At 45.6% G+C, this 26978-nt stretch overlaps 1 protein-coding gene across 2 annotated transcripts in view; it reads left to right on the forward strand.

Moving 5' to 3' along the window:
* Positions 1-7603: 7603 nt before the first annotated feature.
* scp2a (sterol carrier protein 2a) overlaps positions 7604-26978 on the forward strand; it is a 165624-nt gene continuing 146249 nt past the window's right edge. For both annotated transcript variants that reach the window (XM_070886951.1, XM_070886952.1), the window contains exons 1-4: positions 7604-7670; positions 11676-11733; positions 12637-12708; positions 14058-14189. In XM_070886951.1, coding sequence (XP_070743052.1) covers positions 7620-7670; positions 11676-11733; positions 12637-12708; positions 14058-14189 — 313 coding nt within the window. In that variant the 5' untranslated portion in view covers positions 7604-7619. The remainder of the gene's footprint in view (positions 7671-11675; positions 11734-12636; positions 12709-14057; positions 14190-26978) is intronic.

A 26978-nucleotide genomic window follows, 5' to 3' on the forward strand; every position in this document is an offset into this window, starting at 1 on the left:
TCCATTTGGAGTAGGTGTCTACTACAACCAAAAACATTTTTCCCATGAAAGGACCTGCGTAGTCCACATGGATGCGTGACCATGGCTTGGCGGGCCAGGACCAGGGGCGAAGGGGGCTTCCCTGGGCGCATTGACCAGCTGGGCACACGTGTTGCACCTGCGAACACAAAGTTCCAGATCTGCAACTATCCCTGGCCACCAAACATGTGACCTGGCAATTTCCTTCATCATGACAATGCCCGGGTGCTCATTGTGGAGTTCTCTGATGAACACCTCTCTGCCCATCTGGGGCATGACTACTCGGTTTCCCCACAGTAGGCAATCGGCCTGAATCGAGAGTTCATCCTTGCACCTGTGAAATGGTTTAAATTCCTCAGGGCATGCCCCGCACGTGGCTGCCCAGTCCCCATTCAGGACACATTTCTTGACTAAAGACTGTAGCGGGTCTCTATTTGTCCAGACTTTGATCTGACGGGCTGTCACGGGTGAGCCTTCGCTTTCGAAAGCTTCAACAGCCATGACCATCTCAGCAGCATGCTCGGTTGCCCTCTTGGTGGTGGCTTGTGGGAGCCTGCTGAGTGCATCGGCGCAGTTTTCAGTGCCCGGTCTGTGCCGAATTGTATAGTCATAGGCGGCTAACGTGAGTGCCCACCTCTGTATGTGGGCCGATGCATTTACATTTATGGCCTTGTTGTCAGCCAAAAGAGACATTAGGGGTATTTCCTGCCAAACAGGTACTGGTGCATTTTTTTTACTGCATCTACACATGCAAGCGCTTCCTTTTCTACCATCCCGTAGCCCCTTTTTCCTGGGACAGACTTCTGGAGGCATAAGCTACCGGCTGTAACTGATCCTTGGCATTAACATGCTGCAACACACACCCGACCCTATAGGACGATGCATCGCACGTTAAAACAAGTTTCTTACATGGGTCATATAGCGTTAACAGATTGTCGGAGCATAACAAATTCCGTGCTCTATCAAATGCCCTTTCCTGGCTGTCTCCCCCAGACTCATTCGCAACCTTTGCGTAGGAGCACGTGTAGCGGCTCTAACAGCGTGCTCAATTTGGGAAGCAAGTTTCCAAAATAGTTCAGGAACGAACGCAGCTCCGTCGTGTTACAGGGTCTGGGTGCTCTCTGGATTGCTTCCGTTTTGGACGCAATGGGTCTGATCCCGTCTGCTGCTACCCTCATCCACAGGAATTCTACCTCTGGAGCTAGGAAGACGCACTTCGCCTTTTTCAGTTGCAGACCTACCTGGTCCAGTCTGCGTAGCACCTCCTCCAGGTTGTGGAGGTGCTCTTCAGTATCGCAACCCGTGATGAGGATGTCGTCTTGAAAAACCACCGTCCTTGGAATCGACTTGAGGAGGCTTTCCATGTTTCGTTGCAAGATCGCGACGGCCTAGCGAATCCCGAACGGACATCTGTTGTACTCAAACAACCCCTTGTGTGTTGTGATGGTGCTCAGCTTCTTTGACTCACTCGCCAGCTCCTGGGTCATGTAAGCTGAGGTAAGTTTTCCACCGGATAGCGTCGTAAAGAGGTCCTCCGCTCTCGGTAGCGGGTGCTGGTCTTGGAGTGACACCCGATTGATGGTGGCCTTGTAATCGCCACATATTCTGACCGACCCATCCGCCTTGAGCACCGGCACGATCGGGCTCGCCCAGTCACTGAATTCGACTGGCGAGATGATGCCTTCCCTCAGCAGGCGGTCCAATTCGCCTCTATCTTTTCCCACATCACGTATGGCACCGTTCTGGCCTTGTGGTGTACTGGCCTGGCGTCCAGGTTTATGTGAATCACTACCTTGGTCCCCATGAAAGTGCCAATGCCGAGTTGATATATTGAGTCAAATTTGTCCAGGACCCATGAGCATGATATTCGCTCCACAGAAGAAATTGCATTGACATCGCCCCATTTCCAGTTCATGACAGCAAGCCAACTCCTCCCCAGCAGTGCGGGACCATCCCCCGGGACAATCCAGAGTGGCAACCTGTTCGCTGAATTTTTGTGGGTCATGACTACCGTGGCGCTTCCTAGCACCGGAAAGATCTCCTTTGTTATATGTCCGTAGCTGTGCTTCAATCGGCAATAATTTTGGCCTCCTGGTCTTGGACGCCCACAACTTGTTGAACTGTTTAATACTCATCAGGGACCAGCTGGCCCCCGTGTCTAGCTCCATTGATACTGGGATGCCATTGAGGAGCACTTTCATCATTAGGCGCCCTGGTATATGAACTGTATATGTGCTCCACATGAACTCGCTGAACTTCAGCTTCCAGCAATTTCCCCCTTGTCCATTTGGCCTCATAGGTCTTACATCGGGCCCGTCCTCCTCGTACATCAACCTGGCTGCAGGCTTCCTGGACATACGCGCTAAGTGACCGCTGATGTTGCAGTTTCTGCAGGTATATTGCTGATACCTGCAAGCTCTGGCTGTGTGTTTGCCTCCACACCTCCAACATAAACCGTTGTTGGAAACAAAAGGTCCATTACCAGTCGATCGTCTCTGACTGTCTCTATAACTGTCCTTAAACGCACCATTGACAGGTGTTGATGGCCCCATTACTGACCGTATTGTCCCTTGCGATGGCATGAATCGCTGTTCAGCTAGCCATTGTCTCTGTTGAATTCCCCCTTTGGGTTCAACTACATGCTCGGGCATGTCCGATTGCCCCTGTCTGCCTAGAGAACTGTGTGCCGCATTAATAATGTTGACTCCCTGTCCATTTGCTGCATTTAAACCAAGATTTTTGTCAAACATCATTCTGGTCTCTTCCTCCCCTGAGATAAATGTCTGGGCCATCAAAGCCGCCGTTTTCAGGGTCAAGTCTTTGGTCTCAATCAGTTTCCTGAAAACCCCAGCGTGTCCGATGCTCTCAATAAAAAAGTCTCGCAGCATCTCCGCTCTGCATGCATCTGGGAACTTACATAGGCTCGCCAGTCGCCAGAGGTCTGCCACGAAGTCTGGAACGCTTTGCCCTTCTCGCCGCCGGTGCGTGTAAAACCGGTGTCTTGCTATGTGCATGCTGCTCGCCGGTTTAAAGTGTTCCCCGATCAACTTACTGAGCTCTTCAAAAGTCTTGTCCGCCGGCTTCTCTTGCGCTAGAAGGTCCTTCATCAGGGAGTACGTTCTGGATCCACAAACCGTCAGGAGATGAGCCCTGCATTTGTCGGCCGAATCCTGTCCCAGCCATTCCTTAGTGACAAAACTTTGCTGTAGTCTCTCAATAAAATCGTCCCAATCATCACCAACACAGTAACTCTCATCTGTGCTGCTAGTGGCCATGCTCGCATGGTTTAAATCCCAGTTTCTCATCGCCGATAATATGTCCTTACTATACAGTACAAATGCACATGAGACCCATACTTGAGAGAAGGTCATTCTGTGACCAGTAACCTTTATTAGCTAGCACTGGAGTGAAGAAGGTGGGTGGAGCTTCCCCTTTTATACCTGAAAGTCCAGGTTAGGACTGTCTCCCTCAAGTTCACCACCTAATGGTCAGTGTTCTCACGGTGTACAACTTAGGTCAATTTATACATGGGTTACAATGACAGTTGAATACATGACATCAGGTATGAGTTATTTGGTGTACGTGCGCAGCGTTGTGTGAATCGGGCTCAGTTTTGGCCTCTGTGCCTGGTGCCCCACAGTTTCTCAAAAGCCTTCTGGCTCATGATTGATTGACTCGCTCCCCGTGTCCAATTCCATGGAGACTGGAATGCTGTTAAATTTAACTTTTAACATTATCGGACGGCTTTTGGTGATGAAGGTGTGTACCCCATACACTTCCACTTCATCCTCAGATTGAGTTGCCTCTCCTGCTCGTTCAGCATGATCCACACTGGATCGCTCATCCTCTGCTGCCTCTGCCACATGGTGAGTCAGAGGTCGTTTGCACATTTGCTGGAGGTGCCCCATTGTTCCACAGCCCTTGCACACAAAGTGCTTGAATCGACATTGATGGGCTCTATGACTGCCCCCACAGCGCCAACATGATAATGGATACGTATTCACACCCCACAGTGGCTTCTGAGTCACCCTAGGCCTGGCCTCTGCGGTCGTGTAGACCCTGCCATGTACAGTTCTGCCTGCTGAAGGCATTATTTTACGCACAGTACTTGCCGGTGAGCTTCGATGCTGTGAAGATATCTGTTTCGTGTTGTCGCTCGTGGACATGAAAGCCCGGACTATCATGATGGCCTTGCTCAGATCTAGGGATTTGGCAGACAGCAGTTTGCAAAGAATGACCCCGTGGCCGATTCCAAGCATGAAAAAAGTCCCGCAACATTTCCCCCAAAGATCCGGCAAATTCGCAGTGTCCCGCAAGGCGTCTTAGGTCGGCGACAAAGCTCGCATGTTCTGGCCCTCGGAGCAATGATGCGTGTAAAAATGATACCTGGCCATTAGGATGCTCTCCTTCGGCTTGAGGTATTCCTGAACCAGCGTGCACAGCTCTGTGTAAGTCTTGTCCATTGGTTTGACCGGTGCCAGCAGATTTTTGACGAGGCCATATATCGAAGACCCACATACGATGAGGAGAATCGCCCTGCGCTTGACCGCTGTCTCAGCTGTGTCCAGCTCGTTGGCCATGAAGTACTGGTCAAGACGCTCAATGAAGGCTTCCCAATCATCAACCTCAACAAATCTCTCAAGAATATCAATGGCAGCCATTACCGCGTGAAAGTTCGTGATTTATAACTTGTCGCCAATTATTATGTTCAGAATAACTCCACAAGACTGTGTTGTAAACTCAAACTATTGTGACCTTGGTCTCTTTAATGTAACTCCAAAGTGGGGAAGCAGCATGGTGGATTGCCTTTTAAAGTTGCTTGCCCAGGGTGTGCAGGTGATCCTTAGGTCTCCCACAAGTGTGCCCCCTGGTGGCAAGTCTTACACATTGGTGAGGTTTGCATACATAACAAAAATAGTGAAACATCGAATAGTCAATTTGACATTGACTAATATATCAACTAATAAAAGTCGCTAATATATGTCTGTCAAAATTGATTAGGAAGAGAGGGCACTCTAATCTGGACATTTTATCGTTGTTGGCATCCTACTTGATTGTGGGCTGAGCTTCAAACCACACATTCTATCCATTACCAAGACTATTTATTTCCACCTCCACCTGCCACTGTTTCACCTCAGCCCATCCACCACTGAAACCCTACCCACGTTTCGACTCAATTTTTTAAATTGTTCTCCTTATTGGTCTCCCATCCTCCACTGTAAGTGGTCCAAATGTAGCTGTCCTTATACTGCCCTGCACTAAGTCCCAAATGTCCATCTCACAAGTCCTGGCTAACCTACACTGGCTCTTTGTTTCCCAACACAGTCTGATAACATAGAGGCAGTGGAAACATATATATTTTTTGTATTTTTGCTTCTTTACCAGGCCTGTCATCTTGTTTCCAAAGTAACTTAGGAATTTATAGCAAGCTATTCTGCACCTTTATTTACATTCTGATCTTATTTTGCGACATTGCTTGAGAGAGTGATAAATGTGATCACTGCTACAGCCCTGTAGCTAACTCAAGTGGATCTTGCACAATCCTGGGATAGGCTGAACATTGGATCGGTGGATTCATATAATTAAAATAAACATCATTCATTTTCATCATTTTTGTTTTCACTTCAGTACAGTTAGTCATACAGTCTAAGATATAGGTTTGATCTCTGTTCTGAATTAGCTCTTCTCAGCTGGGCTGGTGGTAGGAGTTCATCCGTTAGCCTCAGTGTCCTTGGATTAGAATGAGGAAAATTGTCATGTTTCTCAATCCTGATCACTATCTGTTGGTAATCTTAATATGTCAATTGTGGGTGAGGGCAAGATGTGGTATCCTCTATAGCAGCATAATTTATCAACAACTCACACATGAGGTTGGGTAAGGGCCAATGTCTATTAAACCAGAATCCAGTACAAACCAGTATTTTCAGGAGAGTAGTGAAGTGAGGGGAAATTGAAGGGATTAAGAAAAATGAATGAAAATTACAATGTCTTTTCAAGGCATGCTTGGTCATTCTGTCAGCAGGAAATCTGATTTGGTTGATACTGCAATATGAACAACATACTGGAGCTTGTAGACTTGGTATGAACAAAATGAATTTTCATTTCTGTCACCTTTGATAAGCTGAGTAACATATTTTCCCAATTTTTACTTGCCCTAAGCTCCACTTTTCACACTGTGAAATTTGCAGAATTCATTATTGGTGAGTTTCTTGAATAATGTCTTATAAAGCGATACCATTTCATTTTGTTTCTCTGCCATTTAAAACATGTTAAACTAAATTAAACAGAGCATTATTTGACTTAAGTAGTTTAGTGATAAAACTAATCAGACCGCTGAGTGCACACAATTCTAAAATGTATGTAATTACACTTTATGTTGCATTAGATGGTAATGACATAACATGCTGTAATTGAGATAATGTTGAAATATAATTTATCTCCTACTGGTGGATATTGCTGAACAACTTAAGAATGCAGCCATTGATTTCCAACATTATTGTTAATCATAGAGCAGTCTCTAAAATATTTTTTTATTGCACTCCAATTTTCATACCCCTTTCCTGAAGATGCTGATTCATGCTGGGATGTGGTTCCATGTGCGATGATGCATCTTTAATGTAAAAAATGTACCAAAGCACTTCATAACTATGCAGAATAAAAACATATAATGAGCATGAAAGAAGATATTAGGAGGGTTAACCAAAGAGATAGGTTTTCAGGAAGTTCTTGAAGATGCAGAGGCGCAGAACCAGAGAGAGTTAGGAAAAACGTTTCTCAGAGTAGGACTTTGGTAGCTGAAGGTTTTGTCAGTAATGGGTGAAAAGGAAGGGGGAATACACAGAAGGCTGAAGTCACAAAACAAAGCATTCAGAAGTAGAGGTAGAGCTGGAAGAGATTGCAGAAGTAGGGTAGTGAAGTCATGGAGGGACTTATGAAAGAGGACGGGATGGGAGGTCAACAAGAAGATAATTAGAATAGTTGAGTCGCATCTTAATGGGTCCCTCTCCAACGTGAATTTTGCACTCAAAAAGATGCGACATGGACCAATTTCTCTCCCACTGTCTCCTCTGAAGGTGAGCAAAGTCATGGGAGATCAGCTGGAATCGACATTAAATTCAGAGCTGGAGAATTACTGATTCCCACCAGCAGATGGTACTCCAACAACGCAGAAATATTTCACGGTAAACCTCTTCATTTTTGTTAAATAAATGGTGAAAGCAACATAAAAATGTCTTATTTCAGCTTCCTTCATAATCAAATTAAACAGAATACTCAGAGCTTGTAATGAATTTAATGTTGTCATAATTTCCAAAAACAAATAACAATGCATTTTAAAAGTCCCATTTTACGCAATTCAAGCAGAGAATATGCAGATAATCTGAAGTTCGCAATTACTGTTGTACAAAAGAAATTGAAAAAGGATTTAAATCGCATTTAAAACGGCGGGCACTGAACTGAATGGTGTATTTATGAAATGTGCATTGAAGGCAGTGCATGAGGCTGTCTTGTCACAAGGTGCTGTGTGTGTGTTGTGCAGCTTTAAAGGGCAGTGCTACATAAAGCCAGCCTTCTTCCGGGTAAAGGTCGCTCTGATAGGAAACATGGCAGCCTCCAAGAGCAGGGTGTTTGTGGTGGGAGTGGGAATGACCAAGGTATTTGTGGCATTTTACTGAATAGAAAACGATGTTTTTTTTTGCGCACGAGTGGTTCGGGTGCTATTGGTTTGCAGTAAAGTGACTGCCTTCCGTGGGTTGTCTCCCAGGCAGAAGCTTTCTGTGTGACTCTTTAAATGTGGGTTACACTGGTTACTGTGTCGCAGAACCATCCAGGGCTGCTCCCCTGGTGACTGAGTAAACTGACTGCCACATAGACCAACAATGATCCCAGGTCTGTGCTTGTCAGCTGATCTCAACACCGGTGCTGTACAAATTGCCCTGTTTGTCAACTGTCAACTGTCAGCTTTGTCGAGTCCAGCCAGTGTTTGATGACAAAAATCAGCTTCCCTCTACTCTCAGTGCTGCTCCTTGTTAATGGCAGTGGTTTGGTTACTGAACCCGTAGGTGGGAATTATTGGGAGAAAATTAGTTTCCAAATCAGGATGGTGCGTGATTTGGAGGTTGTGGTGTTCCCATGATGTTGCTCCTTCTTGGTAGACTGGGAGGTGCTGTCAAAATAATAGTTATGTGGAAGTGTAAATGGTACATATGGGCCCCGAATTTGCTGTCGGTATAGAAACACAGAAACATAGAAAATAGATTCAGGAGCAGGCCATTTGGCCCTTCGAGCCTGCACCACCATTCAATGTGATCATGCAACTTCAGTACCCCATTCCTGCCTTCTCTCCATACCCCCTGATCCTTTTAGCTGTAAGGGCCACAACTAACTCCCTTTTGAATATATCCAACAAATTGGACTCAACAACCTTCTGTGGTAGAGAATTCCATAAGTTCACAATTCTCTGAGTGAAAAAGTTTCTCCTCCTCATCTTGGTCCTAAATGGCTTACCCCTTATCCTTGGACTGTGACCCCTGGTTCTGGACTTCCCCAACATCAGGAACATTCTTCCTGCATCTAACCTGTCCAATCCTGTCAGAATGTTATATGCTTCTATGAGATCCCCTCTCATTCTTCTAAATTCCAGTGAATATAAGCCCAGTTGATCCAGTCTTTCTTCATATGTCAGTCCTGCCATCCTGGGAATCAGTCTGGTGAACCTTCGCTGCACTCCCTCATTAGCAAGAATGTCCTTCCTCAGATTAGGAGACCAAAACTGCACCCAATATTCAAGGTGTGGTCTCACCAAGGCCCTGTACAACTGCAGTAAGACCTCCCTGCTCCTATACTCAAATCCTCTCGCTATGAAGGCCAACATGCCATTTGCTTTCTTAACTGCCTGCTGTACCAGCATGCTTACTTTCAATGACTGATGTACCATGACACCCAGGTCTCGTTGCACCTCCCCTTTTCCTAATCTGTCACCATTCAGATAATAATCTGCCTTCCTGTTTTTGCCACCTACGTGGATAACCTCACACTTATCCACATTATACTGTATCTGCTATGCATTTGCCCACTCACCTAACTTGTCCAAGTCCCCCTGCAGTCTTTTAACGTCCTCCTCACAGCTCACACTGACACCCAGCTTAGTGTCATCTGCAAACTTGGAGATGTTACATTCAATTCCCTCATCTAAATCATTAATATATATTGTAAATAGCTGGGGTCCCAACACTGAACCTTGCGGTACCCCACTAGTTACTGCCTGCCATTCTGAAAAGGACAGGTTTATTCCCACTCTTTGCTTCCTGTCTGCCACCTAGTTCTCTATCCACGTCAGTACATTACCCCCAATCCCATGTGCCTTAATTTTGCACACTAATCTCTTGAGTGGGACCTTGTCAAAAGCCTTTTGAAAGTCAAAATACAACACATCCACAAGTTCTCCCTTATCCATTCTACTAGTTACATCCTCAAAAAATTCTAGAAGATTTGTCAAGCATGATTTCCCTTTCAAAAATCCATGCTGACTTAGACCGATCCTGTCACTGCTTTCCAAATGCACTGCTATTACATCTTTAATAATTGATTCCAGCATTTTCCCCACTACAATGTCTGGCTAACTGGGCTATAATTCCCTGTTTTCTCCCTCCTTTTTTAAAAAGTGGGATTACGTTAGCTACCCTCCAATCCATAGGAACTGATCCAGAGTACATGGAATGTTGGAAAATTACTACCAATGCATCTACTATTTCTAGGGCCACTTCCTTAAGTACTCTGTGATGCAGACTATCAGGCCCTGGAGATTTATCGGCCTTCAATCTCATCAATTTCCCTAACACCATTTCCTGACTAATAAGGATATCCCTCAGTTCCCTCTGTTCCTCCATCTCACTAGATCCTCGGTCCCCTAGTATTTTCGGGAGGTTATTTGTGTCTTCCTTAGTGAAGACAGAACCAAAGTATTTGTTCAATTGGTCTGCCATTTTCTTGTTGCCCATTATAAATTCACCTGATTCTGACTGCAAGGGACCTACAATAGTCTTCACTAATCTTTTTCTCTTCACATATCTATAGAAGCTTTTGCAGTCAGTTTTTATGTTCCCTGCAAGCTTACTCTCATACTTGATGGCGTACTCTCAGAGGTACGTCATTGTGCCGCCTTTGCTAAATTCCAAACTTGCGATTTGTCAAGTTCCGACTGCACATAGGCTTTGCTGTTTCACCTCCCCTGCCAAATGAACTTGCTGGTGAAAAGTTGGTCCAATTGCCTTCCTACTGCGAGGTAATAATCTGAAAATGTTTATGTCTGGTGCAAACCGGCACAGGATGTCTGTTGCACAGCGCAAAGAGACAGGTATTCAGGTTTTATTAACTGTCCATTTTCTTTACAATCACGTTCCATTTGGTTAACTCTTAACAGTTTAATGTTAATGGTTAATTTAGTTAATGTGAATGAACTGCAGTGTTTTCATGCACATATTGAATGACCAGGACAGTGACTTTAAAAAAACCAATCCTCCGTAAAAAGAAAGAGAACTGGGACAAGGGGACAAAATGAGAATATGGGGATAAAAGTAATAGACAACTAGCATCATTTCACATCTCACTAATCCAGATTGTTAACTGGTGCCGTACAATTGGTAAATATGTACATTGAATTATTTGCTGCCATTGGATAGGTGTAGCTTTGTATTTTAAACCATGGACCTACCTATTCTACACCTAAATGTCTTAACATCTCAGTTTGCTGACTGAATTTTTGCAGCATCCCTGATATAAACCCTATTTACAAGTGGTCATACGTGAACTTTCCCTTCCATTTCCCACATCAAACAACAGGCATTTTCTTCTCATTTATTAGAAAAATGTATAATTCCAAAACAGTTACTTTTAGAAGTTGCTCGATTTGAGTAACATACACTTTTTAAAAAAAACCTCTACTATATCACAGGAAACCCTTTTCAGATCTATTCAATGTGCCTTAAAAACTGGCTACAATCCCTAGGATTTCTATATTAACCAATTAAAAAATAAAATGACCACTTCAATCTCACGAGTAGATCTTACATTGTCTGATAGTGATATTTCCAACATAAAAAGTTTGCTCAATGAACACCACACTGGTCGCATTACCCATTTACCCAGAATTTCACTTCGGGAGGATTGGATTGGCAGGATTGGATTGGCAATCGGCTACTATAGACTTAAAGAAGAGGCCTTCCCAATTCGCCCCATCCCCCTTTGCCACTGATTTCCTCCAGTCATTATAATCAGCATGTGGACCTCACGAGATCTGCTGTGCCATATATCACTGGGCTTCTATTCACAACTTACCCAGCTGTAAAATTTTGTTGGGCTTCAGTATAATTCCTTCTCCACTTATTGTCCAGTCACAGAACAAATGAATGCTATAAAGAAGCAAGGGTGATCCCGGGCTCTATTAGAACGACAGGTTGATAGTTTTCTTGGAACTATTCATCCTGTCGTTTTTAAAGTTTTTTCCTATCCTGGAGAAATATCTAGCTTTCACTTGGCATATGACTAGATTGATGCATTTAAAATCAATGTGTTGGATCATTGCTGAGAACAATTTTCAAGTAAGATGTGGTTAAAATTTAGTGAAAGGAAGTGTAATCCATTATTATTTTTTTCACTAGTTTGAAAAGCCTGGGGCTCTGGAAGACGTTGACTATCCTGACATGGCTAAAGAAGCAGGTATCCGAATAATTTAGATATTGTAATTTCTGACCAAGTTTTATAATTTTACTGATTTGAAACCAGAAATCTTGCACAAGTAAAGCAAATGTAGTGATCCACGAGATACCGAAGTGTTAAAAGCAGGGAATTTCACCTGAGTTTACATGATGTTTGAAAATTTTGGAAATGAGTGATGGCCACCAAATTGGTCCCTAAGGCAGGTCCAGGGATTCGAGCTTCATAGGTGCTTGCTTTCTTGTATTGAGATCTGTCTGGATAATATCAGGTGGTTGGTCCATGCTACATGCTAATCATAAAATCTACATTGATCCATTCGTACTGACACAAAACATTGTATCAATAAAATATATATTTTAAAATGAATGTATAGTGAAATTGGTTGCAATTAAAATAATTTAATCTTGGGGTTCAGACCTTACATTGCTAAAACCTAGGTGTATGGACCAGGCATTATATTGGGGGAAGGGGGGGGAAAGGGAGGGAAGTCTGAGTTAGTAATGCAGAAAGCACACTGGTATCTATATGAGTGGTTGGAAAGCTCAAACTGCTTGTGGCATGTGCCAGCTGTGCTCTCATGATTCTGTAACTGGCGGCACGGGGAAAAAACACTTCTAAGGAGGGGATTCTGTGTCTACAGAGGAACTAGTACTACCTCCCTTATATTACAGCACTGTGCCTCTGGTGCAACATAAATGCAGCAGTAGGTTCTTGTATGCAAATAATATTTTGCTCTTGCTATTTGATATGAATCCCACTAGTGAGATCATTTGTTTCTAATCACTGTGTCACCCATTTCTTGATTAACACCCGCTAAATAGATTGGTGAGACTAACTTACTTGAATTTGAGGAACAAGTTCTACATAGCAGAAAATATAATGCATTATTTTTTCCCACTCTAGCTGAGAAGGCATTGACTGATGCTGGTATTGCATATTCTGCTGTGGAGCAAGCTTGTGTGGGCTACGTGTATGGTGAGGGACTCTTCCACAGGATTACTTCATTTAATTCTCTTGCAGCTTATCGATGTTTGGGAAGAAATGCCAGAGAAGACAGGGTTGTCAAATGGTCTGTCTCCTCCCTTTGCTCTCCTTGTGTTAAAATCAATCACAGTGGTCATGAATTTCCTCAGAGCTGCTCCCACTCTGCCACCATAACTTTGCCAGAAGTATGGTGGAAACCCTATTCACACACATAAATTGGCTGCTGCATTTTTTACATTGCAACAGTGTCATAATAAATGCAAATCTAAATCTGTGAAGTATTTATACTTCAGTTCCTGCTGGGATGGATGCCGTTGCTCTTTCTATATTCAACTGAGAATTGTATCCAACAGACTACTTGGGTTTTGTTTCAGTTTTCTTTTATTAAGATAATATATTTTGTGTCAAATGAGCACTCTACAAACTAGCTACAGGTAAAACTCACATAATTCAGTCAAAAACTAACTCTTATCAGAACACTCAAGCAAACATTTAAATTAGTAGAATCTTCTTCACTTTTTTGTCAAGAACAGCTCTTGATTTTACCATATTATAGCTGGAACATCCCAAAGTGCTAAATGTACAGTAAATTTCTTTTGGTAAGTCCAGTAATTTTGCACATTTCAATGTCCCATAAACAGCAATGCGATGAGTGACCAGTTAATTTATTATGTTATTGTTGGCTAAGGGAAGAATATTGGCTAAGGCATCATGAGAACTCTACTTTTCTACAAATAATGGCATGAGATCTGCTATAAGATCCACCCGAATCACTGGAACAGAAAGGCAAGTCCTTGGTTTAGCATCCCCTCTGAAGGACAGTGCCTCTAAAACTGCAGCTCTCCCTCTCAACTACACTGAAATGTCGGCCTAGATTTTATATTCAAGTGCGGCTTGAACCCACAATCTTCCGACTCGGGTACAGTGCTATCAACTGCAAATATTTATGGTACAGCACATTTTACCTTTCGATGCTTACAATGAATTATCAAAAATTTGCACATTCTGTTAATATACTACTTATTGACATTTGACAGAGACGGGATCTTTGCTTGGTTGGAACGTTGGCTTGGGAGACAGAGGGTGAGTCAGGGATTTTGACAGTCTATAGTTGTGCAGGATCCTGATGTGAGCAAGATCTTTGGCCAAGGGTTTCATTTGGAAAGTCGGGCTTCCTTTAGAAAGTGGGTGGCTATTAAGAGAAAAGGCATTAGGTGAGGTAACTTAATTATCACTCTTATCTAACGTATAATGCTTTTTTAGCTTTAAATATAGTTTACGGTAGGCTTAATTAACTCCAGGTCTAGGAGTAATGGTGTTTTGTTGTCCTCCTTATGAAGGTGATTCAACTTGTGGTCAGCGTGCAATCTACCACAGTTTAGGAACGACTGGAATACCCATCATTAATGTTAACAACAACTGCTCCACTGGTTCGACAGCCCTATTCATGGCTAGGCAGCTGATACAAGGAGGTAAGCCAACACAGCATATGTGTGAAATAGGGTTTGTAAGACCCACCAGAAGCCAAATCAAGTATAATTAATGAGCTGCTAAGCTGCGTTTTTAACTTGAATGAAGTGCCTGGATTTATCTGTTTCTGATTGATTGACATGAGCCAGAACAGCAATTCAAATTGAGCTTCTTGTAAATGAGCAGCTATTAAACAGGGCAGAGTCATTCCTTGGTGGCTATTATTGCCATATTAGTGAATAATTTTGTACTTGTTCAAATAACATTAGATATCCTGCCCTCCCCTTCTGAGTGAGAACTATGGAGAAAAGACCAAGACATGTGTGGTAGGAGCATCAGTTGCAGCACCTCCCAATGGAGAGGGAAAATCGGAGAGGATAGTCGGTCTGATTGCTCTGACTTCCTGGCAGCCAACTAAGGGTGGGATGACGGCCATCAGTTAGGGTTTTGAAACAAGCGCCCCAACAGCCCCCCCCACACACTCTTCAGGCAACAGAGGTATGATTCTAATTTGATTGAACAGAGATAACTCGCCTTGGAAGAATTTACAAATGGTTTTATTATTAATTTAATATGCATTGTAATATTATAGAAGTTATCTTTCTAGAATTACCATAATTTACCTCTGATTTTTCACATTTCCTAAATATTTATATTCTGGTGTAGACTACTATGCAAACTGGTTGTTGATTAGGCTACACTTCCCACAGGGCCACAAGCCAATCAAAAAAGAACCAAAACCTCACTTTATATGGCAAAAGTAAGCTGGCTATGGTTAGCAAAGTGTTTTCTCAGTAACAGTTATAACCACAAATTAGCATTGCTTCAAATTTATACATACAAATAGCTCTCATAAGACTAATGGCAACTGATAGCATCACTTGACGAAACTATGTGCAAATAATACACTAGGAATCTGTTGTGGAACACTGTTAGATTGTTAATAAACCTCCCACAGAGGAGACTTGAGTGAAAAGAAACCATTCATACAGAGATTGTGGTGGGAACCATTGATCGGTCCATTGTGGATTTCCATTCATGATTTCCACCAGTTCCAGATCTAAACCATACTGCTGTGTGGTAGGTGCATGTTGCGACCTGACCAATAGAAAGTCAGGTACCCCCCCAGGCTAACATTGTGCACCTCCAAGTAACCAGCATTGGCAGAGGCCTTCGGCAGGTCTGTAGCCTGTCCTTTAATGTTGTGAATTGGGCAAAGTCTCTGAACAGAAAAAGTATATTTTTTAAAAAGTCTTATTCTTTGACACTATGGGGCTGAAACTGCCCCTTTCGATAAGGACTCCGGCCGCCTGAAAACGGTGGTCATGGGGCTGCGCGGAATGGCTGCCGAGTCGCGGTAGATGTTCGCAGCATTACCCCATGGGTTTTTGCTGCAGTGTGGAGATCCGTCCCGCTCCGCCCCGCTCCTGCAGATGCGTCGTTAACGATGTCGTCAGAGCGCGCACCACAATGGACCAGCTGCGGAAGGTAAATTCACCTCAAAAAATCTTCCAGCCGCCTGTCGGTGCCAATGACAGATTTTTGGGGCTGTATACAGTGCTTGCTCAAGACCGCCAGCAGCCTTTAAAGGCGTGTTGCGTGTAGCAGCATTCTTGTCGCCGAGATTTTTTCGGACTTTTCCAAACTATGCGAGTTGCCTTGTTCACAACGGGATTGAGTGATAATGGGCTATGTCATGTGCTTCAATTTTGCACACTAATCTCTTGTGTGGGACCTTTGAACGTCCAAATACACCACATCCACTGGTTATCCATTGTCCTCTCTACTAGTTACATCCTAACGTTTACTGCTTGTACTATTACATATGATGTGCCATCATAGGGCACTACTATGGGAAACTTGTACATGAGCTGCATAGTCACTATGGTGTGCCAGCAGAGGGCACTGCAGTGGGAGACTTATAGGTTACCTGTACAGGTGTGCCAGGCCGAGTATAAAAGGCAGGCCATCATGTGTGATCATCACTCTGGAGTTATATTAAATGGACTAAGGTCACTACAGTTCAAGTGCCTCGTGGAGTCATTATCAGAGCATCTAAAGACATAACAGGCTAGGCTGCTCAATCTCTACAACAGAGATGATTTTTTCAGACTTTTCCAAACTTTGCCAGTTGCCTTGTTCACAGCGGGATTGAGTGATAGTGGGGCAGGATCTTCAATCTCGACTACAGAGAGCCGTGATTCTGGAGGCTCTGCTTGCGGAGGATGACTAAATGGGGGCAGTGCTGGCAGCGGAACGCCTCCTGCCCATTATGTGCGGCAGGGAGGCACGCAGGAGAAGGTAGCACTGGCTCCAGAGGCAGCGGACAAGGGACGCAGTACACATGGCTGCCGAACATGCAGAATGCCATGGAGATGGCAACAGACCTGATCCCAGAGGGGTGCCCCAGGAAGGACCTCAGGAAGGGCCTGCTGTCAGGAGGAGGGTGAGGTGGAGTGAAGGCAGCATGCACAGGAGGAAGATGCTTGCCAGCAGCAGGCTGCCGAGGGTGAGGACCGATATGAGCAGGAGAGAGAAGGCAATGAGGCAGCTGACATAGGAAGACGCCAGCATAAACATGGGGGCAGAAGCCCCTATTGTCAAAGGGTCTACAGCCAGCAGTTCTCATACAGTGTCTCTGGAGACTGCGATTCCACAAGGATATCGTGACGGAGCTGTACAATCTCCTGCAGCCAGACTTCCAGCCTCAAACAAGGCTGAGGACAGCTCTGACCGTTGCATCCAAGGTGACCATACAACTCAATTTCTATGCAACTGAATCTTTTCAAGCTACAACAGCAGACATCTCGAACATCTTCCCAGTTTGCCGTGCATAGCTCTGTCTGTCAGGTGACAGATGCTCTGTATAAGAGGAGGAGGGACTACATATCCTTCCCTATGAGCAGGGAGAAGCAGTTGGAGCGGCAGGCTTGATTCGTCAGGATAGCGAGCTTCCCCAGAGTTCATAAACTGCATTCATGTCGCATTGAGGGCGCCACAGAACAACGCAGATAACTTCCGTAACCGCAAGGGATTCCACTCCCTCAACATGCAGCTGGTGTGTGACCACAACTACAAAATTATGGCAGTTGATGTCCGGTATCCCAGCAGCAACCACGATGCTTTCAGCCTGCGCCAGACTAGTGTGTCTGGCTTGTTTGCTGGCAAAAACCAAGATTGTGGCTGGCTCCTTGGAGACGAGGGCTACCCACTGTTCACTTGGCTGCTGACTCCCCTTCGCAACCCCAGGACTGCTGCACAGCAAGCCTACAATGACCGTTATTCAGCCACCACGTGCATAATTGAGCAGACCATCGGAATCCTTAAGCAGAGGTTCTGTTGCCGATGAATGTTCCCGATGTTGGGGAAGTCCAGAACCAGGGGTCACAGTCTAAGGATAAGGGGTAAGCCATTTAGGACCGAGATGAGGAGAAACTTCTTTACTCAGAGAATTGTGAACCTGTGGAATTCTCTACTACAGAAAGTTGTTGAGGCCAGTTTGTTAGATATATTCAAAAGGGAGTAAGGGAGTTAGATGTGGCCCTTATGGCTAAAGGGATCAAGGGGTATGGAGAGAAAGCAGGAATGGGGACTAAAGTTGCAAGACCAGCCATGATCATATTGAATGGTGGTGCAATCTCAAAGGGCCTACTCCTGCATGTATTTTCTATGTTTCTATGTTGCCTGGATCACACCGGAGGAGTGTTGCAGTACTCGCCTGAGCGGGTCTCCCTATTCGTGGTCGTCTGCTGCATACTTCACAACCTGGCAATCATAAGAACATAAGAAATAGGAGCAGGAGTAGGCCATTTGGCCCCTCGAGCCTGCTCCACCATTTAATAAGATCATGGCTGATCTGATCATGGACTCAGCTCCACTTCCCTGACCGCTTCCCTTAATCCTTTATTCTCTTATCGCTAAAAAATCTATCTATCTCCGCCTTAAATATATTCAATGTCCCAGCCTCCACAGCTCTCTGGGACAGAGAATTCCACAGATTTACAACCCTCTGAGAGAAGAAATTTCTCCTCATCTCAGTTTTAAATGGGCGGCCCCTTATTCTGAGACTATGTCCCCTAGTTTTAGTTTCCCCTATGAGTGGCAATATCCTCTCTGCATCTACCTTGTCGAGTCCCCTCATTGTCTTATATGTTTCGATAAGATCACCTCTCATTCTTCTGAACTCCAATGAGTACAGGCCCAAACTACTCAATCTATCTTCATAAGGCAACCTCCTCATCTCCGGAATCAACCTAGTGAACCTTCTCTGAACAGCCTCCAATGCAAGTATATCCTTCCTTAAATATGGAGACCAAAACTGTACGCCTCACCAATACCCTGTTCAGTTGTAGCAGGACTTCTCTGCTTTTATACTCTATCCCCCTTGCAATAAAGGCCAACATTCCATTTGCCTTCCTGATTACTTGCTGTACCTGCATACTAACTTTTTGTGTTTCATGCACAACCATTAGAGGATGAGGCAGTAGTACCATCTGAGGAGGTGCAGGGGTATAACGCGCAAGAGGAGGACCAGGATGCTGGTCGGTGGCCTCGCAGGAGACGGCGTCGCCATCCGCATCCTGCAAGGGAAGTGCTAAACCGTCTCATTGCTGCTTGATTCTGCTGAGTTCATGCTCACTTTACCCTTCATCTGTGCATCTCCATGGGCAAACCAATGAGCCCTGTCACACAGCATTCCCCACAATGATGTGAGAGACCTGCACAGATATTCAAACCCAAAATAAAGATTTATTACACCACAAATAATAGATGTGTAAAACGTACACATTCTCGTTTCTCACCTTTGTGCATTTCCTTATAACCCCTCCTACGCAAGTCTATTCTGAAACTACGCTGCAGTGTCTCCCCTGTAGCTGTATCATGACTCTGGGAAGGCTGCTGTGTTTCAGGTGTAGAAGCTACAGATGTCCTTCTCGGACACCCTCGACCTGCTCTGGCCATGGAAGGGCCGGCTGCAGACTGGGCCTCATCTTCCTTGTGTCTTCAGTCGGAATCGGCTGGGGGCGATTCCATGCTTGGCAGCAATGGTGGAGTGCCAGGTCTGGGCTCAGGACTGCTGTGATCCTGAGAGAACATATCAGAATCCTAGTTCAAGAAGCCTGCACCGGGGCAGCACCTCACCATCCACACCAATCTGCTGGAGTACAGCTCGATTGGGTGGCGTGACACCGGAAGGTCCCCCGTGGACCCAGGTGGACCCAACCACGATGGCAGCAGTCAGATCTTGCGTGGCATCCAGCTGAGACTGTATGAGAACAGACCGTCTCGATCTCACCAGAGACGACAGCAGTAAGAGACGCTCCGTGGCCTGTTGCCCAGCATGCATGAGAGCATTCTGAGCTTCCAGGGCTGTATCACTCAGACATTCGTTCCCTTGCACCTGTGCTGTAATAGCAGCTACCACATCGCCCACAACACGCGGCATCGCAGCTGGATCCGCATGGTCACTCCGGGAGTCCACCATCGTCTGCACACTGGCAATGATGGGCTCCATGGTGTATGCAGAGCTATCCACAATACGGGAAGCTTACTCCTCCATGCCCCTGACTACTTGCGACAGGCACCCTTGCCATCTGCGAATGCATGGCCTCCACCCTTCTTTCATAAGCCCAAACATCGATGGGCTCATCTGAGTCCTCTGCAGCAGAAGTCGTATGCGAACTCGCCCCCTGGAGAGATGGCACCCGAGGTTGCCTATGCCCTCGACCATGCTGCAGCCCACTAGGCCCCGGTGCTTCCCGCAGTGCAGACCCCTCTGCTCTTTCTAACTGTTCCGACCGTGCACTCCCAGTATCCGAGCTGGCGCGTGTGAGGATAGGAAGCAGTGACACGATGTTGCCAGCAGCGTCCCCCTCTTCCTCGGCCTCATCAGGCATGCCGGCAATATCTGGAATGGGCTCAAGGATGCCCTCCTGACTTTGGCTTCCAGTCGCCTCACTGTGACTCACACTCGGGGTCTCATCTGCAATCGTAAATGGCACAATTGACTGGTAGGCGCTTAGACTTTCAGGAAGAGATAGCATCAAAGGAAGGCCTTCACTTACCGATGCTGCTCCCAGCGGGATCCACACGACTGGCGGCCAAAAGGAAAGGCAACATGTGGGCCCCAACCACTGCAGCCTTTCTTCAATATGAGTCAGCTACTGGATATCTGGCTCGCCCCCACTAGATTTCTGTTGCTCCAAATGGTTGTGAGATACCTTGGCCTGCAAAGCAATGAAGGGTTGGTGAGTAGCGGTGTCATGAGGCCTCGGCAATTAGTGCGTGTGGGTCCACTACATACAGGTGTAACTGAAGTGAAAGGGAGCCTCCATTGCGAGTACACACATAGATAGATATATATATACACACATGCCTCACCAATCAAATGGTGCTTCAGTGACTATATAGTGAATGTGGGAAATAAGAGGTGAAGGAGAGGCTCACAGATGGAAGGTGAGGAGTTGATTGAATATGTACTCACTTTCATCAGTCGAATGCTGCTATTCAGCCTTTTGCGGCATTGGGTGGCAGTGTGGTCATGAATGGAGGTCCCCGAAACCTCCACAGCGATCTCTCTCCAGGCATTCACAAACACGGTGCGAATCAGTCTGCCTGTGTCAGGATAGAGAAGGTGCCTCATTCCCTCCACAGCTTCGATCAGGGTCTCAAGATTAAGATCAGGAAAGCGGCTGGTCCTCCTTAGACCTCTGGCATTAGCCATACCTTCACAAACAAAAGAGACAAACTCACTGCTCAGGGCCTAACTGCAAAACCTGCCCTTTAAGAAGGCCAAGGAGCAGCTCATTATGAGTAAATCGGCAACAGCTGAATTTCGCGGCCCAATCGGCTAGTCCACCCCCACACCGCTGCAAAGAGCCCATTCCCACCACCAATACCGCACCACTCCTTTTTTTCAGCAAAAATACTGAATTTCCCTCTAATGGCCGCCGCATCCATTGCGGGGTAATGAATGGCAAAAAGCAGTAGGTGCACCTCGTTTTGGGAGGAGGGCAATTTCGGCCCCCATATGTTTGGAGCTAATATTGAAATTTTAGTTGAAGTTCATTCAAAATGTTCAAGATTAAATCATCCGAGAAACTATGTTTTAAGAGATTGTGAATCCCAAACTCCTGATTTCAATCGTGCATCATGTCGTCAAAGGGATCCGGCACTTTCCTACAAGAAGAGAAAAATAAAAACTGTAAATGAATAATTCTATTAAATAATTCTGTTATTTTAAAAAGACCCTTTTAATTCGATCTACGGATGGTAGAATGGTCGTACTTCTTAATAACATTCCTTTTTTTTTATCCAACTGGACAAAAAGAAGGAAAAAGAATAGCACTGAATCCCAGGTTGATCAACATGTCAGGTTCAGGCAAGTGTGAATGAAGGCCCAAAAGCCTGTGAAGCAGAAATTTTGCCAAGGGCCACAGGTGAATGGGATAATGGACTGCAAGTTGTCCTGGCCTGGATTATGAATACCGCTGCTTTAGATAAAGGGGCAATGTACTCAATTGAAATACAAAAAGGTTATTGTGAAAGGAGATACCTGCACACTTAGGGTCCAAAATTGATGGACACAACGCCCACTGCCACCAACATTCCTCTTCGGGTTCTGCCCAGTGCCACTTTCAATTTGGGCTGGAGCGGGTGGGAGGGGAGAACCGCCGGGAACCGCCCACTGACGTCAGCGGATAGCCGAGTGGCGTAAGTGAACTCCCGCCCGCCGAGATGCCATGTTCATGTGGGTGGGAGTCGGCACCAGAACGGGGGTGGACTGCTGGCTGGAGGCTGGTTTGTCCCCAAAGGTGAGTATGAAGATCTTTTTAAAAAAAAAAAATGTTAGTAAAAAATGTTTTTTTAATTTTTTCACAGCGACTTGCCTGATTGGGATCCCCTGAAGGTGTTCCAATGTTTTTTCTTAATGCTTTTTCTTTTCAGGTCTTCGACTTTTCATGGGTCCGCCTCCATCCTTGGTGGCACTTGGGCGGCAAGCACCTTTGCCGCCGAGATTGGGAGCTCCCGCCAGCTGCCGCCGAGATTGGCAGCATAAGTCCCTTATTTGCCGCCTGCCGACCTTCGAGGGACCTTGTTGATGAAAACTCGGCCAAAGTACCGTCTGGTACCCCGGTGGCCATCGGCGGGTGCTTTGGGCAACACTTGGGCGGACAGAGACCTTCATCAAATTCGGGCCCTAAATATTGCCTCTCAGTCCTCACTTATTTTAATGTTTCATGCTGTGAACCTGTTGATCAGATGCATTCAGGGCTGTAAACAAAGGTGTAGGGTGCCCAAGGTTATTATACATTTAGGTGTTTTATCTAACTTTGGCCTGCAAAAAGAGTTTACTATGGAGCAAGCTGCAGAAGATACACAGGAGAGGCGGGAGTTCCGGGGTCGGTTCGTGAGAGGCCGACAAAAGGCCCAGAGTCGGCGGAGGAGAGGCAGGAGTTCCGGGGTCGGTTCGTGAGAGGCCTACAAAAGGCCCAGAGTCGGCGGAGGAGAGGCGGGAGTTCCGGGGTCGGTTCGTGAGAGGCCTACAAAAGGTCCAGAGTCGGCGGAGGAGAGACGGGAGTTCCAGGGTCAGTTCGTGAGAGGCCTACTGGTGCAGCTGCAGCAGGGAGAAAAGGCAGAAAAAAAGTAGAAAGGTGACGTCACAGCCAAGGGGGTAAGTGATTGGCTGGTGATTGGTGAGTAGTTTTTCCTTTTTTTTTAAATCAGTAAGTAACCTTTTAGCATTGTTGTTGCCCAATTAGGTTAATCTAAGGGTTAAGTCATGGCAGTACAGCTCGGACACGTGTTATGCTCCTCCTGTACTATGTAGAAAGTCAGGGATGTTTCTGGTGTCCCTGACGGACTACGTGTGCGGGAAGTGTATCCGCCTCCAGCTCCTGACGGACCGCATTGCGGCACTGGAACTGCGGGTGGATGAACTCTGGAGCATCCACAATGCTGAGAATGACATGAATAGCACGTTTAGCGAGTTGGTCTTACGCAGGTAAAGGGTACACAGCCAGATAGGGAATAGAAGACCAACAGGAAGAGCAGTGCAAGGAAGGTAGTGCAGGGGTCCCCTGCGGTCATCCCCTGCAAAACAGATACACCGCTTTGGGTACTGTTGAGGGGGATGACTCATCAGGGGAGGGCAGCAGCAGCCAAGTTCATGGCACCGTGGCTGGCTCTGTTGCACAGGAGGGCAGGAAAAAGAGTGGGAGAGTGATAGTGATAGGGGATTCAATTGTAAGGGGAATAAATAGCGTTTCTGCGGCCACAACCAAGACTCCAGGATGGTATGTTGCCTCCCTTGTGCAAGGGTCAAGGATGTCTTGGAGCGGGTGCAGGACATTCTGAAAAGGAAGGGTGAACAGCCAGTTGTCGTGGTGCATATAGGTTCCAACGATATAGGTAAAAAATGGGATGAGGTCCTACGAGACAAATTTAGGGAGCTAGCAGTTAAATTTAAAAAGTAGGACCTCAAAAGTAGTAATCTCGGGATTGCTACCAGTGCCATGTGCTAGTCAGAGTAGGAATCACAGGATAACTCGGGTGACTACGTGGCTTGAGCCGTGGTGCAGCAGGGAGGGATTCAAATTCCTGGGACATTGGAACCGGTTATGGGGGAGGTGGGACCAGTACAAACCGGACGGTCTGCACCTGGGCAGGACCGGAACCAATGTCCTAGGGAGAGTGTTTGCTAGTGCTGTTGGGGAGGAGTGAAACGACGATGACAGGGGGATGGGAACCTATGCAGGGAGACAGAGGGAAATAAAATGGAGTCAGAAGCAAAAGATAGAAAGGAGAATAGTAAAAGTGAAGGGCAGAGAAACCCAAGGCAAAAAACAAAAAGGGCCACATTACAGCAAAATTCTAAAGGGGCAAAGTGTATTAAAAAGACAAGCCTGAAGGCTCTGTGCCTCAATGCGAGGAGTATTCGGAATAAGGTGGACGAATTAACTGCGCAGATAGCAGTTAATGGATATGATGTGATTGGCATCATGGAGACATGGCTCCAGGGTGACCAAGGCTGGGAACTCAACATCCAGGGGTATTCAAGGAAAAGGAGGCGGGGTGGCGTTGTTGGTTAAAGAGGAAATTAATGCAATTGTAAGGAGGGACATTAGCGTGGATGATGTGGAATCGGTATGGGTGGAACTACGGAATGCCAAAGGGCAGAAGACGCTAGTGGAAGTTGTGTACAGGCCACCAAACAGTAGTAGTAAGGTTGGGGACAGCATCAAACAAGAAATAAGGGATGTGTGCAATAAAGGTACAGCAATTATCATGGGTGACTTTGATCTACATATTGATTGGGCTAACCTAACTGGTAGCAATGCAGTGGAGGAGGATTTCCCAGAGTGTACTGGGGATGGTTTTCTAGACCAATATGTCGAGGAACCAATCAGAGAGCTGGCCATCCTAGACTGGGTGATGTGTAATGAGAAGGGACTAATTAGCAATCTTGTTGTGCAAGGCCCCTTGGGGAAGAGTGACCATAATATGGTAGAATTCTTTATTAGGATGGAGAGTGACAAAGTTAATTCAGAATCTAGGGTCCAGAACTTAAGGAAAGGTAACTTTGACGGTATGAGACACGAATTGGCTAGATTCGACTGGCAAATGATACTTAAAGGGTTGACGGTGGATAGGCAATGGCAAATATTTAAAGATCATATGGATGAACTTCAACAATTGTACATCCCTGTCTGGAGTAAAAATAAAACGGGGAAGGTGGCTCAACCGTGGCTAACAAGGGAAATTAAGGATAGTGTTAAATCCAAGGAAGAGGCATATAAATTAACCAGAAAAAGTAGCAAACCTGAGGACTGGGAGAAATTTAGAATTCAGCAGAGGAAGACAAAGGGTTTAATTAAGAGGGGGAAAATAGAGTACGAGAGGAAGCTTGCCGCGAACATAAAAACTGACTGCAAAAGCTTCTATAGATATGTGAAGAGAAAAAGATTAGTGAAGGCAAACGTAGGTCTCTTGCAGTCGGATTCAGGTGAATTTATAACGGGGAACAAAGAAATGGCAGACCAATTGAACAAATACTTTGGTTCTGTCTTCACGAAGGAAGACACAAATAACCTTCCGGATGTACTAGGGGATCGAGGGTCTAGTGAGAAGGAGAAACTGAAGGATTTTGTGTTAGGGAAATTGATGGGATTGAAGGCTGATAAATCCCCGGGGCCTGATAGTCTACATCCCAGAGTACTTAAAGAAGTGGCCCTAGAAATAGTGGATGCGTTGGTGATCATTTTCCAACAGTCGATCGACTCTGGATCAGTCCCTATGGACTGGAGGGTAGCTAATGTAACACCACTTTTTAAAAAAGGAGGGAGAGAGAAAACGGGTAATTGTAGACCGGTGAGCCTGACATCAGTAGTGGGAAAAATGTTGGAATCAATTATTAAGGATGAAATAGCAGTGCATTTGGAAAGCAGTGACAGGATTGGTCCAAGTCAGCATGGATTTATGAAAAGGAAATCATGCTTGACAAATCTTCTGCAATTTTTTGAGGATGCAACTAGTAGAGTGGACAAGGGAGAACCAGTGGATGTGGTGTATTTGGACTTTCAAAAGGCTTTTGACAAGGTCCCACACAAGAGATTGGTGTGCAAAATCAAAGCACGTGGTTTTGGGGGTAATGTACTGACGTGGATAGAGAACTGGTTGGCAGACAGGAAGCAGAGAGTCGGGATAAACGGAGCCTTTTCAGAATGGCAGGCAGTGACTAGTGGAGTGCCGCAGGGCTCAGTGCTGGGACCCCAGCTCTTTACAATATATATGAATGATCTAGAGGATGGAATCAAGTGTAATATCTCCAAGTTTGCAGATGACACTAAAGTGGGTGGTGGTGTGAGTGTGAGGAGGACTCTAAGAAGCTGCAGGGTGACTTGGACAGGTTAGGCAATTGGGAAAATGCATGGCAGATGCAGTTTAATGTGGATAAATGTGAGGTTATCCACTTTGGTGGCAAAAACAGGAAGGCAAAATATTATCTGAATGGCGGCAGATTAGGAAAAGGGGGAGGTGCAGCGAGACCTGGGTGTCATGGTTTATCAGTCATTGAAAGTTGGCATGCAGGTACAGCAGGCGGTGAAGAAGATAAATGGTATGTTGGCCTTCATTGCTAGGGGATTTGAGTATAGGAGCAGGGAAGTCTTACTGCAGTAGTACAGGGCCTTGGTGAGGCCTCGCCTGGAATATTGTGTTCAGTTTTGGTCTCCTAATCTGAGGAAGGACGTTCTTGCTATTGAAGGAGTGCAGTGAAGGTTCACCAGGGTGATTGCAGGGATTGCTGGACTGACATATGAGGAGAGACTGGATCAACTGGGCCTTTATACACTGAAGTTTCGAAGGATGAGAGGGGATCTCATAGAAACATATTAGATTCTGACGGGGCTGGACAGGTTAGATGCAGGAAGAATGTTCCCGATGTTGGGGAAATCCAGAACCAGGGGACACAGTTTTAGGATAAGGGGCAGGCTATTTAGGACTGATGAGGAGAAACTTCTTCCTCAGAGAGTTGTTAACCTGTGGAATTCCCTGCCGCAGAGGGTTGTAGGTGCCAGTTCATTGGATATATTCAAGAGGGAGTTGGATATGGCCCTTACGGCTAAAGGGATCAAGAGGTATGGAGAGAAGGCAGGAAAGGAGTACTGAATGAATGATCAGCCATGATCTTATTGAATGGTGCTGCAGGCTCGAAGGGCCGAATGGCCTACTCCTGCACCTATTTTCTATGTTTCTATGTTTCTACAGCATCAACAAATTGCAGAAGATGG

Source organism: Pristiophorus japonicus, chromosome 8 (genome assembly GCF_044704955.1).
Source record: "Pristiophorus japonicus isolate sPriJap1 chromosome 8, sPriJap1.hap1, whole genome shotgun sequence".
Taxonomy (NCBI): domain Eukaryota; kingdom Metazoa; phylum Chordata; class Chondrichthyes; family Pristiophoridae; genus Pristiophorus; species Pristiophorus japonicus.